The following is a 15,793-nucleotide window of genomic DNA, read 5'->3' as shown; positions in this document are numbered from 1 at the left end:
CTTTCCAACCTTCACCATGGATTGGAAAACCTAAATGCTCGTGTACTCAGCCTCCCCTATAGCTATGAGTACCCACTGTTTGCTTTCGCTTAAGCTAGCCCATTGGTCTGTTACAACAAACTGAAAGACAAGTTTGGCCAATGATACACAAATGGAAGTTGGCTGCCAGTCTGTTGGGGGAAGTTTTTACGTTTTACCTAAAAGGAGTAGTTTTGGAGAGCATTTGTCCTCCCCTACTTCCTGCTGTGAATGAAGAGATGGTTGGAACTGTAGTTACTACCCGTGACCCTGGTGGACAAGCCAAGAATCACAGAGATGCCATCTTTTTTTTTTAAAATAATTTTTATTGGGGAACAGTGTGTTTTTCCTGGACCTATCAGCTCCAAGTCAAACCGTTGTTTTTCACTCTAGTTGTGGAGGGCGCAGCTCGCTGGCCCATGTGGGAATCGAACTGGTGACCTGGGTGTTATGAGCACTGCGCTCTAACTAACTGAGCCAACCAGCCACTCCGAGATGCCTAGCTGCTATGTCAACACCTGTGGTGGCCCCCAGACTTAATATACAAGGAAAAAATGCTATGATCTAAGCAGCGAAACGTACTTAACCTACTCAAGCTACTTGACCTGTAAGGATCAGGGACTGTGGATAGCTTGATCTCACTTTATTTCTATAAGATCCTCTCGGTGTTATAATCCATTATTCTAGACCCCGAGATCTCTTTGAACTATAATTCTATTACCCAAATTACTGGATATTTCTCAGAGCTTTGTGAAATCTACAATATTTAATAATATTCCAAGTTATTTAAAACATTGATCAGGGTAGGGCCAAGTGGGGTCCCTATCCTACCAATGGAGACCTCACTCCTTGTATGGGGTGTTCATACCTGCTGAGGCTGCCTAACTGTGCTGTAAGTCCCTACTTCTCCATCTTGTGCCCATGAAGCTCAGGAGATGCCCTAGCCTAACTTTCAGTGAAACAAAAATTCCCTGTACTCCTGGAGTGCCCTAATGCACTAGTTGAAACCCTCCTCCCAAGGGAAATAGCAGCAGCATGAAATGAGCGTTGGAATGCATGTGGAGTCTTGGCTCCACGCTGGCACCTCTCGACTCCACTGTAGAGGATGAGATGTGAGCTGTGGAGACGTGGCTCTTATCAGGAGAATGCCACGAATTTGGGGATTTTAAAGCACTTTCAGTCCTTGAGGGGCACCAGGTAAAGTAATAACCTTTTACTATCCAGCTATTTATTTTCAAATTTGTTGCCCTGGGCTGCTTTTGAACCAAGAGGCCAACATACTAAGCTGCCTATTCTTTTGCTCACAGAGATTCTTTCTGGACCCCCAGCTATTCTTGCAGCAGAGACTATTGCCTTTCTGTGACCTAAAACTTCCTAAAGGCCTTTGTTCCAAAAACCTTTCAGATCCTGAGGGCTATGGGCCATCTTGGTTTTGCCTTAACTTCACCTGGGTCTATCTGCCAGGAGTCAGGGCAAGAGAGTTCCACTGGATAGATGGCAAGGTAGACCAGCTGGCCCCTTGCCAGGTGGCTACCAATCTCAATGATCCCTCCTCTTCTATTCCTGGCCTCAGTCTACACAGGTCAGAGGGTGGCCAGGTCTTTACTATGTGCATCCCTACATGCAAGCTGGCTGGACAGGGATAGATATTTGACTGAAACCGGGTCAGAGTTTCTCTCCTAAATCTTGAAATGGGGCTAATGGAGGTTGTCTCTGTGTAAGCTTGGGAGTTGAGGGCCAGCACTTTTTCTACCCCATGTGGACAGAGTGGCAGAGATAACTGGTCTCTTTAGAGAGCAAACAGCACACAGAAGTGGATAGCTGCAGGAGTTCCTTGCTCATGGTTCTAGGATCTTCCTATGGCTCAGCTGTGTTTCTGATCTTGGGTTCCATGAGATAACACCTGTGTTCTTAATAAATTGTTCACTTTCGCTTAAGCTGACCCATTGGTCTGTTACAACGAACTGAAAGACAGGGTGTAACCTTTAGGAATTCCTCAATTTAAGTAGTAGCTATCTGTTATACTCACCCTACCCGTCTTCAGCACAGTAGAGTAGAAGTGTGTATGTGAGACCTGCTTCTCCTAGAGGGAGCTGCAGTATATATTTTTTATTCACAATATTTGTGAATATTGTGAATGAATAATATTCACAAACAGTGAATATTAGAATTAAGCAGGGATCGTGATGCCGTGACTTGAGTCTCATTCACTCTTACATAAAATGAACAGTTGACCTATAATTTCTACAAACAGTAAAATTAGCCCTTAAATGCTCAAATTAATAAAGGACCTGAGGCCATAGAACAGCAAGACTCAAGGATGTTAACCCAGCTGATTTTTTAAAATTGTGGTAAATATAACATAAAATTTCTCCACTTTAACCATTTTTAGGTGTACATTCAGTGGCACTGAGAACATTCACAATGTTGTACAAGCATCACCACTATCCATTTACAGAAATTTTTCATCATCACAAATGCAAACTGTGTACTCATTAAAACAATGACTCCCCATTCTCTCCTCCAACAGCCTGTGGTTATCCTTAGTCTATTTTGTCTCCATGATTTTATTCTCGGTATCTCATATAACTGAAATCATATACTGTGTTTCCCCCAAAATAAGACCTAGCCGGACCATCAGCTCTAATGCGTCTTTTGGAGCAAAAATTAATATAAGACCCGGTCTTATTTTAAGACCGGATCTTATATAATATAATGTAAGACCTGGTCTTATATTACACAAGACCGGCTCTTATATTAATTTTTGTTCCAAAAGATGCATTAGAGCTGATGATCCAGCTAGGTCTTATTTTCAGGGAAACATGGTAGTATTTGTTCTTTTGTTTCAGGCTTATTTCACTTAGCATAATATCTTCGAGCTTCGTCCATGTTGTAGCATGTGTCAGCATTTCATTTCTTTTTAGGGTGAAATAATATTCCGTTGTATGGATATACAACATTTTATTGATTCATCTGTTGGTGGATATTTGGGTTGTTGCCACCTTTTGGTTATTGTGAGTAATGCGGCTAGGAACATTGGTGTTCTGATTTTTTTTAGCATTCAGGGGCCATTTTTATTTTTTTATCTTTTTTAACATTAAGAAAGAACCCAAACTAAATCAAAGAGTGGAAAATAAACACAAGTTTCCTATGCTTCTGTACTTACCCTTTCATAGTATTTATCTCTGTCGTAACGTCCTGCCTAACTTTAAATTGCCCACTAGACTGCAGACATTCCAAGCAGGGACTATGTCTCCCACAATGGTGGCTTAGTGAGTGGGCAACACGGGTGAGCTGAACTATGCTTCCCAGCATGCCCTTCCTGAATGTTTGGAGCAGGAAGGAGATCCAGGAGACCCAGAGGGAGCTGAAGCAGCAGTCCAGTCATTTTGTAGCTCACACAGGTTGTTGCTTTTGTGTGGTTCACTTCAGCATCTCTAGCTCCTGGATAGTGTGTGTTTAGCTACATTGCAGGACCCACACCACCACCACCATCAGAGGAACAAGAGCTGACACAGATTTTTATGTCTTCATGGCTCCTGAGTGTGAGTTCCAGCTTGTTCTTACTCTCCCCCACTTTCCATCCATCTGTCCTTCCTGACGGTCTGCCCTGTGAGCTTCCAGCTCCAGCATCTGATGCAAAGTCTTACAGAGACTGCTTAACCAACTCCAGTGATGGTAAGGTCAAATCCTTGTAGCAAATTTGCTCTCTCTCAAATATTTAATATTCTGTTTCTCGAATTAAACCCTGGAGGGTATGTGTTCATTTATCAACCAAAAAACATTAACTGATAACAAATACTGAACCGCTACTGGGCAGCAGACACTAGGTTCTAGGTGCTGGGGGCATAGCAGTGAATAAAACGAAGTCTTTGCCGTCAGGGAGCTCATGTTTACTGTTGTATCCCCAAGATACAACACTGCTGCAAGAAAGAGTCCTGGGTTAGGTTCTAGTGTGGATTCTATTAACAACTGTGTGACCTTGGTCCAAATCGCTTTATCTCTCCATGCCTTGATTTCTCCCAGAATAAAATAGGGACATCAACCCTCCAACCTATTTCTCATACAAATGCAGTTAAAGCGAATAGCAGTTGAAAGACCATTTGAGAAATAATAGCTCTAAAAAAAAAAATTAGGAAACAAAAACAAAAAACAGCCCAGGATATTGTCATAATCTTTTATTATGTATCAAATTGTCTTCAACATAACTTACAATCTAATTAAATTTGATAGACTTTTTTTTTTTACCTATTTAAAGAAAAAAAATTCTCTATGTACAATATCTTTTGTCTAGAGTTTAGCAAATACAGTACCTTTCATTGCAGGATTTCTGCTTAACTTAATAAGCAAAAACAACCAAAAATTATAAGCCAAAGCAAACCAAATCCCCCAATCTCTCAACTACAATATCAATATTGAATAAAGCATTAAAAAGACAAATATAGAATAATTTTTGTTTAGAAATGCAGAGTGAATACTAAAGTTAGTGGCAAAAAAGAAAAAAAAAACAAACAATAAAAAAAACCCCAAAAAACAAAAATAAAACCCCAAGAAAATAACCAACAATCTTCAGGGGTAAACTTTCCTGCTCAGGAGTGCAAGCTGACTCTAGACCATCTCTCGGTTCCTGCGGATAGCACAGCACAGGATCATACTGAAGATCATGCCAAATATCTGGAAGACAGGAAGGAACAGGAGGGTGGCTTTGTGGAGGGGAAGATAAGAGTCATTTAGGCCCAGGACACGGGACCAGGAGAGTGGTGACCACAACGCCAAATAAGTTAAATGTCAAAGCAGGAGAGACATAAGCTAGATAATGGGAAAGGTCACTGACTGGTGGGATTCTGACAGTCTGCAGCCACCTGCTAATTCAAACTGCACGAGAACCTTCCCTGACAACTTGCAGGGGGAGACAAGTAAGCTCAGAGCTAAACTGAATGTTCAGATTCCAGATATTCCAGTAGGCCACACAGGTTGGTGCTTCTGCTCCCACCTTTGTGCATTTGTGTGTTTTATATCTATTTTAAAAGGTATTGTTATGTCTTTTATGTCTGATGTTATGTCTTTTACTGAAAGCTGCTCTAAGCCTTTCTTAGATGCAGATGAGAGGTGTAAATAACCACTAAGGAAGGAAGGAATTCTCTCTTTTGGGGGAGTCTTGCAAGGGGCAGAGGAGGGCTGTGTTCCCTACAGGGTTCTCATTACTCCCTCCTGGGGAAAGAGGGGGAGACCCCAGGGAAACTTGTTGACCCTTGCTGGCTTCTGCGGGATGATTAGTAACAGAGTAGGTTATTTGAAGTTTTCAGGCTTTCTCCTGGCTGTCCAGCCTGGATGCCTTTCAGGATACAGGGGCAGGTGAAACAATTCCCATCCAGGTAGCCTGCACGGAACTCCTTTCTTGGAGAAAAGAAGAACAGGTTCGTGATGAAAACATGTTCTGAGGATTATCCCAGGATAACTAACAGGTCTGGGTGATCTATATCCTTGCAGGGTCCTACATCCACGCACGGTCTGTGGACCAGCACCATTGGCGCTACCTTCCATTCACCCCTGAACGTTAATGGTTGGGAGAATGGGTTCTGGAGACACACTGAGTTCAAATCCCAGATGCTTCGCTCATGAGCTGAGAGGCTTTGGTCAGCTTACTCAACCTTTCTGTGTCTCCATTCCCCATTCTCTAAAACGGGGTGCTAAGTTCCCACCTTACAGGGATGGCGAGAGTTCAGTCAGTTGATAAAGGTGCAGCCGTTAACACAGTGCCTGGCCAGAGCATGTGCTTAACAAATGTCAACTACGCAGGGGACCGTTCCCTCCAGTGACCCACGCACTCACCATCACCACGGCAATCCCGATCCCCACAGCGCCGATGATGTGGAATTTGTTGTGGAAGACCTCCTTGATGGCCTCAGGGCAGGGCTGAGGGGGACAAACAGAGACCCTGCTCACACACATACAATCCCTGATCCCCTGCTCCAGGCATACCTTCTCCCGCCCACGGCACCCACAGCGCACCCAGAGCACTGATGGTGTCAGACAAAGGGTGGGGGACAGGAGTGTTCAGGTGTCTTGGCTGTTGGGTGGAAAGGAGAACCGAGAGAGTTATAGGAGGTGGGTCTCTACAATTTGGGCAAGAAATCAGGGAGGAAAGAGGGGTAAGCTCCTGCTTTGGGTCTGTTTCTTTTCTGGGTTAATTCTTATTATTCTGAAGTTTGGATGTTAGCTGTAGCTTACAATCAGGAGCCTTTCACAAGTCTAAAATGCAGGAGTCCAGGACTCAGAGCACACCTTTTCTCGATGGCTTAAGCATGGGGGAAACAGAATGTGGGGCAGCAGTGGGCCGTTCCAGGTGCCAAATCATTGCAGGCAGCTAGAACACTTTGCTGTTTCCCTGGTCTGGGCTTTGTTTTGCTGTCCTTGAGATGAGAGAGGCCCCAGGGCAGAGGAGAAATGAGATGGGCACCCTGGGATTCTCACAGGTGGAAGAGATATTTATGAAGTGCTAGGATACCTATCCTCCTGGAACAAGACAACAGGTTGCACTTCTACCCTTGGGGGATTTGCTCGGAGTGAGTGGGCAGGGGCACAAGATCTTGATTTTAAAGTTTACCTTCACTGAGATGCTTGTGAGTACATCCTTTTGGGGGCAGATGTCTGAGATGAATTGTTCCACTCCCCCAGCCACACCACAGCAGTTCAACTGCAGAGAGAAGGGCAGGAATGGGGGTAAGACAGACAAACTAAAACAATGATTGAAATAGAGACACATGGGTCTGGTATGGCAAGTACCCATGTGTACACATGTTCTGAAGACAGGCCAAAAGAAGTCTTTGTAAAGACAACATACCGCATAGTGGATGGCTTTCAGTGTTTCCCGCTGGGGCTCATCCTTGGATTTCAGCTTGAAGTAGGTGTCCTTGTAAAATTCCTGGAGTTCGTTAATCACCTATAATGGACAGATGAGAGAGTAGCAGAATAAATGAACACACGCTTTCATGAATAAATGTCACCTGTTCCGTCTTCTTCACGTTCAGCCAACAGATTCCCGTGCTGGGAAAACCTTCCTTAGCAGACCGCCTCTCTCCCTCCCCTTCCTCCCACATCCTCCAGGAACCTGCTCCTGCCATTTTTCCTTCTCTTGTACACATGGTCGGTCCCTTCAGCTCCACTTGGGTCCTTTCCTTCTATGAACAAAATGGAATCTCCTCAATCCAAAGAAGAAGAAGAAAACAAAACAAACACCAACGAAAAACCCAACTCCTGATCTGGCTAGTTCCTCAGGCTTCCATCTTTTTTTTTTTCTCTTAGAGACTTTGTAACTTTCGGCAAATTAACTAAACCTCTTTTCACATCCCTTTCTGCAAATTTAAAACAGAAATTATGTTTGTCCCTACCTCAGAGGTTACTGTGAGAATTTCAATGTGATCTTGATGTTAAGCCCTCAGCACAACGTGTGGTCCAGAGTAAATCTGGAGTAACTATTAGCTATTATATTATAATATAAAGGATATATTATCATCCTCTTGCAACTGCGTACGTCCCAGTTTAATGGATGTCTGTCTCTTCGTTCCCCTATCCTCACAACATCAATTAACTGATCAACATCCAGCATTTCTTCTTCAGCTTTCATAATTATCCCTTCCTATTTCCACGGCCGCAGCTTCTATCATATGAATAAGTAAATCGTCCCCCACCCCCCTTTTTAAAAACAGGGTTCCTGCATCTAGTGTCTCTCTTCTTTCCCCTTTCCTGCTAAACATGACAAGACAGCCTTCCTAAAATATTGTTCTGACATGGCCCATCCTGGCCCATGACTCTTTAGTGGTTCCCCATGGGAGCCCAAGCTCAGCTATGCTCAGACCCTTTCTTTGCTGGGGAGAACCCTGTTCTCCCACCAACTTTCCTCCTGAAGTCTTATCTCTCATTCAAGGTTTAGGTCAATGTCTCCTTCTTCATGAAGCCATAAAGATTCCTCTTCTCCACCCCACCCTTTCAAATCCCATAGGACTTTTGGATATAAGTGACTTCTGTGACACCTATCAAATGCATGTCTTTCTGCCACACTAGGTGGCAAAGGTCCTTAAAGTGGGGACCACAGCTTGTGCATCTCCAGACCCTGCATAGCAGGTGGCTCATGTGGCACATATTTATAGACCTGGTGAAGGAGCAAGGATGTCCAGGCCACAGAAAGTCATGGTTTCCTCAGCTATCTTTCCAGAGGCGTTGGGGGAAGGGCTGCTGAGGTGTAACACACACAGACTCAATGACTATTTCCTCAACACCTACTATGTGCCAGCACGGTTCAAAGAGCTGGAAGCAGTTGTTGGCACATTACCCACACAAGGTAGTAGAAACGCTCACATTTCCTGCCCTGGGGGACCTCACGTTCTGAGGGTCATGTGGCAATGTGGTGAAATAAGAGGCACACTGAAAGCTGACCAAAGTGGCCAGCCAGGACACCCTTCCACCCTCATCACCCCCATCCCCAAACTCCCAAACACACACCACTGCAGGTCCCAAGAGATCTTACAGGAAAAACCTACCTCATCTTTGTGGGAATATCCCCAGATGGCCGCAGCTATTTCAAGGGCAAATATCACCAGGAGGAAGACAAAGAACTAGAAGGCAAAAAGAGGGTGGGGTGAGGGACAATCCTAGCCAACCAGAAAAATCAAAGGGTATTCTGGAGAACAAGGAAAAAGGACAAGTCTCTGGGGATTGGGCACGTTGGGACACCAATGAATAACCTAGAAGGTGCAGGGAAAAAGTTTACAGAACTGCGAGCGTAAAACCTAGGTGAGGAGTGAAAGCTGTAGTAGGGAAAGCTTCCCATTCAGGAGGAAAGAAATGGGCACAGCTGACCCCAGAATTGGTGTTAATTAGGAGTCAGTCAGTGATAAAATATTATACCATTGCTCACTCACAAAAACCACAGAGATTTGAGGAAATAAAGCGAATACATTCTGGAATTTGAGGAAAACTGTAACAAATTATGAAATAAGAGAAGGCAAAGGTACCTGTGGATTCAGGGAAAAAAAGCAAACGTGGTCCTCGAAAAAAGGAAAAACAAAGTCCTGGCATTTAGTCACCTACGATAAGACAAAGAGGCTCCAGAGAGGAAGAAGAGGGAGGCATCACTACAGGGGAAGAGGACAAGATGGCTGCCTGATAGGAGACTGGGGCAGGGCCTGGAGTGCAGGGACATTGGGGAGGCTGAGGACAGCTCTTGCCCTTGGGGTACCCTCTTCACCCCATCTGTTCTATGAGATCTTGGGGGCAGGGAGCCTGGGAGTCAGAGTGGCTGTAGTGACCCAGAAGGGATACTCACCAATCCCAGCATGCACTGCGACTCTTGCACAGCCCCACAGCAGCCTAGGAAACCCACCAGCATCATGAGAGCACCGGCGCCAATCAGAATATAAACTCCTGAGGGGAGAGGACAGAGGATAAGTCACGGAGACTTAGTGTGGAGGCCCAGATATTTCCTGCAATTCCTTTCTCCATTTACCTGACTCTGTGCTGCACCCCACCCTATTGCCCCCATCTCAAGGAAGAAGTGCCCTATCCTTAAAAAACAGCCCCCCCTCTGCCTCTGCTTTTAAGTCTCCTTCCCACCAAGTCCTCACTCCTCCCTTTCCCTCAGCCTTCCTGTAAGATGCCCATCACCCCTTCACTGGGACGAAGAATATCCTTGGGAACCCTCAAGTTATAATCATGACAAACTGGCCCAGTCTGTCAGTTGTTTCCAGCTAGATGAAGCTACTCATGCAAATTAAAACAGATCCTCCAAACTCGGGCTAACTTTTTGGGGGATCTGACGAGCTTCCTGCTGGCCCCTCCCTGACAGAAGAGGCTGTCAGAGCAAGCTTTCAGCAGGAAGGGGCCAGCTCGGCCTGTCTGCCTGTGTCCCAGAAGGGATGCCTCCGGCCCTGATGCAGATGGAAGGGAGGCACGCGCAGTTAGTAAGGTACAAGTAGCTCACTCTAGGTGCAAAGAAGACAGACTTGGTATCAGGCGACCTTGATTTGGTCCCAACTCTGCTTTAACTGCTGTGTGATCCTGGGTAAAACACTTTCTCTCTCTTGGCCTCACTTTCCTTATCAGTAAAACGAGAGGTTAGTTGCTAGAAAATTTCAAAAGATCTCTTATCACAACTAAAGAGATCTTACAGTTGCCAATTCGGTTACTCCAGGTTAAGGGTGAAAAGGATTCTCACTGCTAAAGGGACGGTGAGTGACAATTTCTAAGCCCTCAATTTTAGTGACTGATGGAGAGGGGCCAGTGAGCAGGGCCTTGACTTCTCGAACTCCTGTCTATGCCGAACACAACGCACATTCCTGGGATAGGGGATGCAGTGGAGCAGCCTTGGCCCTCTTCACTCTACAACTCCCAGGGAATGCCCCGAGGGGCCCATCTTGCAGTTATACTCTGGAGAAGTCACAGCTGTCCTGCAGGAACACCCATTACCCGGCTCCCTGACATGCAGGACCCATGAGGAAACTGGCAGAGAAGTCCCGAGCCTCCCTGCCTTACGGGAGTGCTCTATCCACCCTCAGGGAGGCAGCTGTCACATGCTCAGAGCACCAGTTCTGAAGCCCAGAATGCCTGTGTTTTAAAGCCAGCCCTGTGACCCTGGGAGAGCCACTTAAATCTCTCTGCGCAATACTTTTGTATCTGCAAAATGGGGAGGGTAATACTGTCTACCGTGGGACTGTGAGGATTAAGTGACATGTAATCCAAATGTGCGTTAACAAATGCTAGCTGTTAATCATACGAATACAAAGGATGGGTGACAATTATTAATCACAGTGGTGAATTTTTATAAACTTGCTGATCCCTCCCTGCTAACTGGGACCAAGTGACTTCCTTGAAATTGGGGCTGAAAGTGAGAGAAAGTGTCTGTGACTTCTCCACACAATACACAACAGGATACTGCAGTGAGAACCCCCGGCAGGTGTCACAGTGACTTCACTGTCTCACATCTGTACCCCCAGTACGGGCCGAGGCTTTGCAGGCAACAAACCGTGTCGTCTGCCTGCAGCTGAGGCTCAGGGGCAGCACCGAGCAGAGCGCACACAAGGGAGCGTTTGTGCCTCTCCCTTTCCCCCCACATCTGTCGTGATGTCAAGTCACGTGGGTTTACTGGCAAACCCTCATGGTGTATGAATATGGGTATTGTTCCCGTGCACGCCTGGCCCAGACTGGGCAAGGGGACAAATGCAGTTTGTCCTCCAGTCAAGTCCCATCCTCCCAGGCAGTCCAATACTGTGGGGCCACAGGCTGGACCTAGAGAGGCAGTGCAGCCTCATGCCCCAGCCCTGACATGGGACACACCAGCGAGCTAAGGCAGTGACACAGCCCCAGTTTCTCTCTCTCTTATGCGGACAAGGATGAGTCACTTCTTTGAGCTCCATAGCAGGGGCTGAATAAATAGGGTTATTAAGAGATCAAAGGGATTTACAAGCGTATGAAATCGAGTCGAGTAGGAATGAGCAGACAGATATGTTTTCTGTAAGTCCAGATCTCATTTCATAAGCCCAGAGACACTGGCAGAAGTCGGTGAGTTGGGTTAGCAGCAACAGGGAGTTATGACAGGAAAAAGCATTTCCCATGGGGTGGGGGTGTGGGTACAGGGGAGCGGAGGAGAGAGAGAGACAGAGAGAGATAACTCCAAGTAGCTTTGGTTAATATTAAATATTCATTCTAGGGCCCAACAGATGAAGACTTCAGGACAAAGGGTCTTGTTGGTTTTGCCTGGGCAGCTGCAGATCTGGGGTGTCTCGGCTTTACCCTCTCCAGTTCCCTGGCAGCTGTTGATGGGGATTTTAGCAGCAGGTATAGGGTGGCTCATGTGTAAGCAGCAGTCCCGCCCCCATCCCGGAAGCCATGGGACCATTGCAGGGCTTGGGCTGCTTCCTAAAAGGGCCACCCAGGGCTTCCCCCTTGCAAAGGTCTTCCTAGCCTCCACCCTGAGCTGTCAGCAAAGGCTGGCCACGATAGATGACAAAGCGTTCCCCTTTATAAAACAACTGGATGTTGCCTTTCTGTCTGACTCGTGGAAAAAATTATTCGTCACAGAGCCTTCTCGAGGCTTACTGTATTAATTTGCTTAAGGGCTGTTTATTCGGCTGTTTTTTCAGGCTGACATTACAGGCCTAGTCACACACAAAAAAAGCCCTGGGTATAGCAGTGGCAGATGCCAGGGTGTCCTTTACACCAGAAGTGGGGCATTCTTATTCACCTGTTTATCAGGGCTCTCGGCTTCGGCCGGGGAGAGGACACATCAGCCTCCTGTCACCACCCCTAACCCCATCTTGCAAACAGCACTCACCATACCTGTTTGTGTGGAGAACAAAACCTGGCAGAGCTTCTGGGCTATACGTGCTTAGAACAATTGATTCTCTCCAGGTAACTGAGTCAGGGTTCCCAGGAACCCTAACTGTTCCCAATAGTTTTCTCTCCGTCCCTTGATGGCTGTTCTCATTAACGAGCACCACAGTGAACCCTATTTGCGAACAGAGTTCTCTGCCTCAGAGAGGTGTGAGTCTGTATGCTCTCCCGGTTTGGGGGGATGGGGCAGACGAGGCACAGTGTGACAAGACAAGCTGGCCCAGGCCCCATGCTGGAACAGGGAAACCGGCTCCCTGTGGGCAATGCTGTGTCCTGGAACTCATCAGTACCATGTCACAGAAGGGGGATGGTTCTCAGGAGGGTAGATGGCCACGGCCTCTGGTTGGAGCCCCCCCAGATGCTCTCACTCCGTGGCTCTGGTTCTGGGAGGACACCAAGGAATGAAGGTCTGCTGGCCTGAGACCAAGAAAATGAAGTTCCCCAACCTGTTTGCAGCCTGGGATTATAGATGCTGCTGACGGGCTGAACCTCCCAGGCCCTGAACTGCAGAGAAGGCCCATATAAGGCTGTCTGTCAGCTGTTAGGGATGCACGATGGACGGTTTTGAATGTTGGAAAGTTTCTTTTTCATTTGCTTCTCGGTCTGATTATGCATTCTTTCTCTACTTTCAAAGCTGTGGTCCCACTAGAGAAAAGACACCCGGGGTCCTTCAGGTTTCCTGATGAGTCAGCTGTGGGTTGTCTTACAGTTGGTTAGTACTCGCGTGCAAGGGATGGTCATTCTCTGATGTCAGGAATAGAGCAGGGTTAGAGCTGGCACCAAGGCTGGTGTCACAGACTGAGGGGGAAGGGGACACAGACTATCGCTTCCTGGGCACTTTGCCTATGGATGGCAGTCAGTTTCCCAAAGCACTCAGTGAAGTGCAGGGCCCAGGCAGACCCAGGCCCACTCAGGTGACTGGTGTTCCAGTGTCACTTGCATCACCCTCCGTTCCCTGGGCTTCTGCAAGCAAAGTCTTCAAAGCTGAGCCCTTTCCCAGCAGGGGGTCCAGCTGCAAAGGGTGCATTTCCTCTGTTAGAGCTAAGGGGGCAGTGGCCACTGGCCCCCAAATACAGATTGCTGTGTCTCTTTGGGATTGTGCCTTTAAATCCCCATCCTGGTCACTTCAGGTCAGACCACTGGCTATCAGGGGTCCCTGCAATGACCTGGGGGCCCTGAATCCTCCTGAGATTCCCAGAAGTAGGCCCTGGCTCCCGGAACTGTGTGTTCACCACGCTCCTGCCACTCTGCATGACTTTCCCAACTAGCTTCTGCTGGCTGGGGCCACCGGTTCTTGGGGCTTGTCTGTCCTGACTACAATTTAGGTGAACTTAAAGGCCAAAAGAGCCTCCATACCACTGCCGCCCGTGGGGAATGTCTGGTCAGGGGAGATATTTGCTATTCCTGCATGAAGACTCCTACACATAATTCAGCACAGGTAACACAAGCAGCAGCTTTCACAGGTCCGGGTTCAAATCCTAGCCCTGCCTCTTGAGGGGTATGTGGTTGGGCCTGTTATTTAAACTTTCTAAGTCTAGGTTTCTTCAGCGATGAGATGGGAATCATTCCATGTACCTCAAAGAGTTACCAGGAATACATTATATAACGTGTGAGACAGTGAATGACACACAAAGAAAGGGTTCAAAAATGTGTGTCTTCCTCCCAATTCTATCCACTCACCAGTGAGATCCTTACCTCCCACATCTAAAAATATATAGAATTAGCCAGAGTCCTAGATAATAAAAGAGAGACACCAGTTGGTGGGAGTGGCCAGAGCATGGAGCCAGGCCCCGGCAGAGAACAATGGGAGACACATGCAGCAGGAGGTATATGCCGGGGGCTTGCATTGGGTCCGCCTGCCTGAAATGGGTGCCAACTAGTCCCACATTCCTTCGGGCAGATCTGCTCTCCCTGAAGAGGGTTCCTTCCCCCTTCCCTGGTGTGACATGACATGATATGACACCTCATGACGCAGAGTGCTCATGGTCTCCCCTCAGCACCCGCCCCCACTGCTCCAGCTCCACAGGGCAGCATTCCAGCTCTGCCACAGACTCACACAAAAAAAACGCTGTTGCTAAAACAAGTCAGGGCACTATGGAGACTTGATCCCTAAAAACTGTGTGCAGTTTTTTTTTTTTTTTTAATATACTTGTGCTTTTCTTTCCCTCACTTTCTCACAATAGGGAGGCACACCCTAAAAAAACCCCAACTAACTGACAACAACAAATATTAATAAAAGCAGGGAAACTGTGCACAGAGCCAGGGTGTCATGTAACCAAGCAGGCTATGCCAGTCTGCACGGCTGGCCTCTGGCGGGCGGAAACGGGGTCAGCATGTCAGCAGCCACCATGCTTTTCCTGAAGGCCTGGGTGATAAGTCCCTCTGGACTGTTCCCATCTTGTTTTAAAAATAACTTCTTTGGTGGGCGGGAAGGAAGTGACCAAACTTATACTTTAAGCCTGATGACATGACAGCATCATCCTAAAAATACAAAGGGGCTGCTGTTGCTTCTCACAAATGCAATGTTTCCTATCCCCAAGCCAGCCAGGAAGGAGAGCCACAGATTCTGTACTTTAACTCAGAAACTGGGGAGTTGGGTTTATCAGGCCTCAGTGCTGCTACCTCCTTTTAGAGAGGTGTTTACATGATGACACAGTGGTGAAAAGTGACAAAATGATGCTAGAAAAAAATGCCAGGGAGCCTCTGTGTACAAAGAAACCTGCTAAATCAAGTCGGGCTTAAATTGGACACCTTTGCCCTAAAGCAAAACACTTTGGAAAGCAAACATATAAAAATGGAACGACCATGGCAAAGTTTCTTCAATTAAGGAGATGACTAAACCTAAGAAGACAAGAAATGAAGAGAGAGGATCAGGGATGAGAACCGAGGTCCTTAAATTCTCGAGTGGCAGCAACTTTGTCAAGGCCAACTTCACATCAGAGAATGGTCAAAATGCCAGACTCAGTCAGCATGAGAAAAGAAACCACATCAGTCAAATGCAAATGCATGGGCAGAGCTACACAAAAGCAAGGCTCAAAAGAGCCGTGACTGGCCACTGTGGCCAGAGCAACAGTCTTTCCCAAGGCAGAGGTCCTGGATCAACACAGAATCTCCACAGTTGGAAGAAGTACCACATCTCCCCTACCCTCACCTGTGTAAAAGCTGGAATGATTGTTTTCTTGCTCGAAGATGCTCTTGGTCTGAGAGTCGAATCGGAGCCATAGTCCAATGGCAAGGACTGCAATTCCGGCAAGCTGCAAGCAACACAGAAGGCTGGCGTTAATTAATCCCGGCTGCCAGGGAGAGCACGGTCCCTGAGTGCCAAAGGCAAGACCACCCTCGGTCTCTGCTTCTCACCGTGAACCTGGAATAGCAGCAGCTAGTGTAG

At 46.9% G+C, this 15,793-nt stretch overlaps 1 protein-coding gene across 1 annotated transcript in view; it reads right to left on the bottom strand.

Annotated features, from left to right (window-relative positions):
- Nucleotides 1-4,179: 4,179 nt before the first annotated feature.
- Nucleotides 4,180-15,793, bottom strand: part of CD9 (CD9 molecule) — a 32,708-nt gene continuing 21,094 nt past the window's right edge. The window contains exons 3-9 of the mRNA XM_033118441.1: nucleotides 15,557-15,659; nucleotides 9,344-9,441; nucleotides 8,559-8,633; nucleotides 6,863-6,961; nucleotides 6,626-6,715; nucleotides 5,851-5,934; nucleotides 4,180-4,692 (exon numbers count right to left, since the gene is read on the bottom strand). Of these exons, the coding sequence (XP_032974332.1) occupies nucleotides 4,627-4,692; nucleotides 5,851-5,934; nucleotides 6,626-6,715; nucleotides 6,863-6,961; nucleotides 8,559-8,633; nucleotides 9,344-9,441; nucleotides 15,557-15,659 (615 nt within the window). The 3' untranslated portion in view covers nucleotides 4,180-4,626. The remainder of the gene's footprint in view (nucleotides 4,693-5,850; nucleotides 5,935-6,625; nucleotides 6,716-6,862; nucleotides 6,962-8,558; nucleotides 8,634-9,343; nucleotides 9,442-15,556; nucleotides 15,660-15,793) is intronic.

The sequence above is a fragment of the Rhinolophus ferrumequinum genome, chromosome 10 (assembly GCF_004115265.2).
Source record: "Rhinolophus ferrumequinum isolate MPI-CBG mRhiFer1 chromosome 10, mRhiFer1_v1.p, whole genome shotgun sequence".
In the NCBI taxonomy this organism is placed as follows: Eukaryota; Metazoa; Chordata; class Mammalia; order Chiroptera; family Rhinolophidae; genus Rhinolophus; species Rhinolophus ferrumequinum.
The sequence above is the reverse complement of the archived record's forward strand: the minus strand, read 5'-3'. Positions and strand labels throughout refer to the sequence as shown.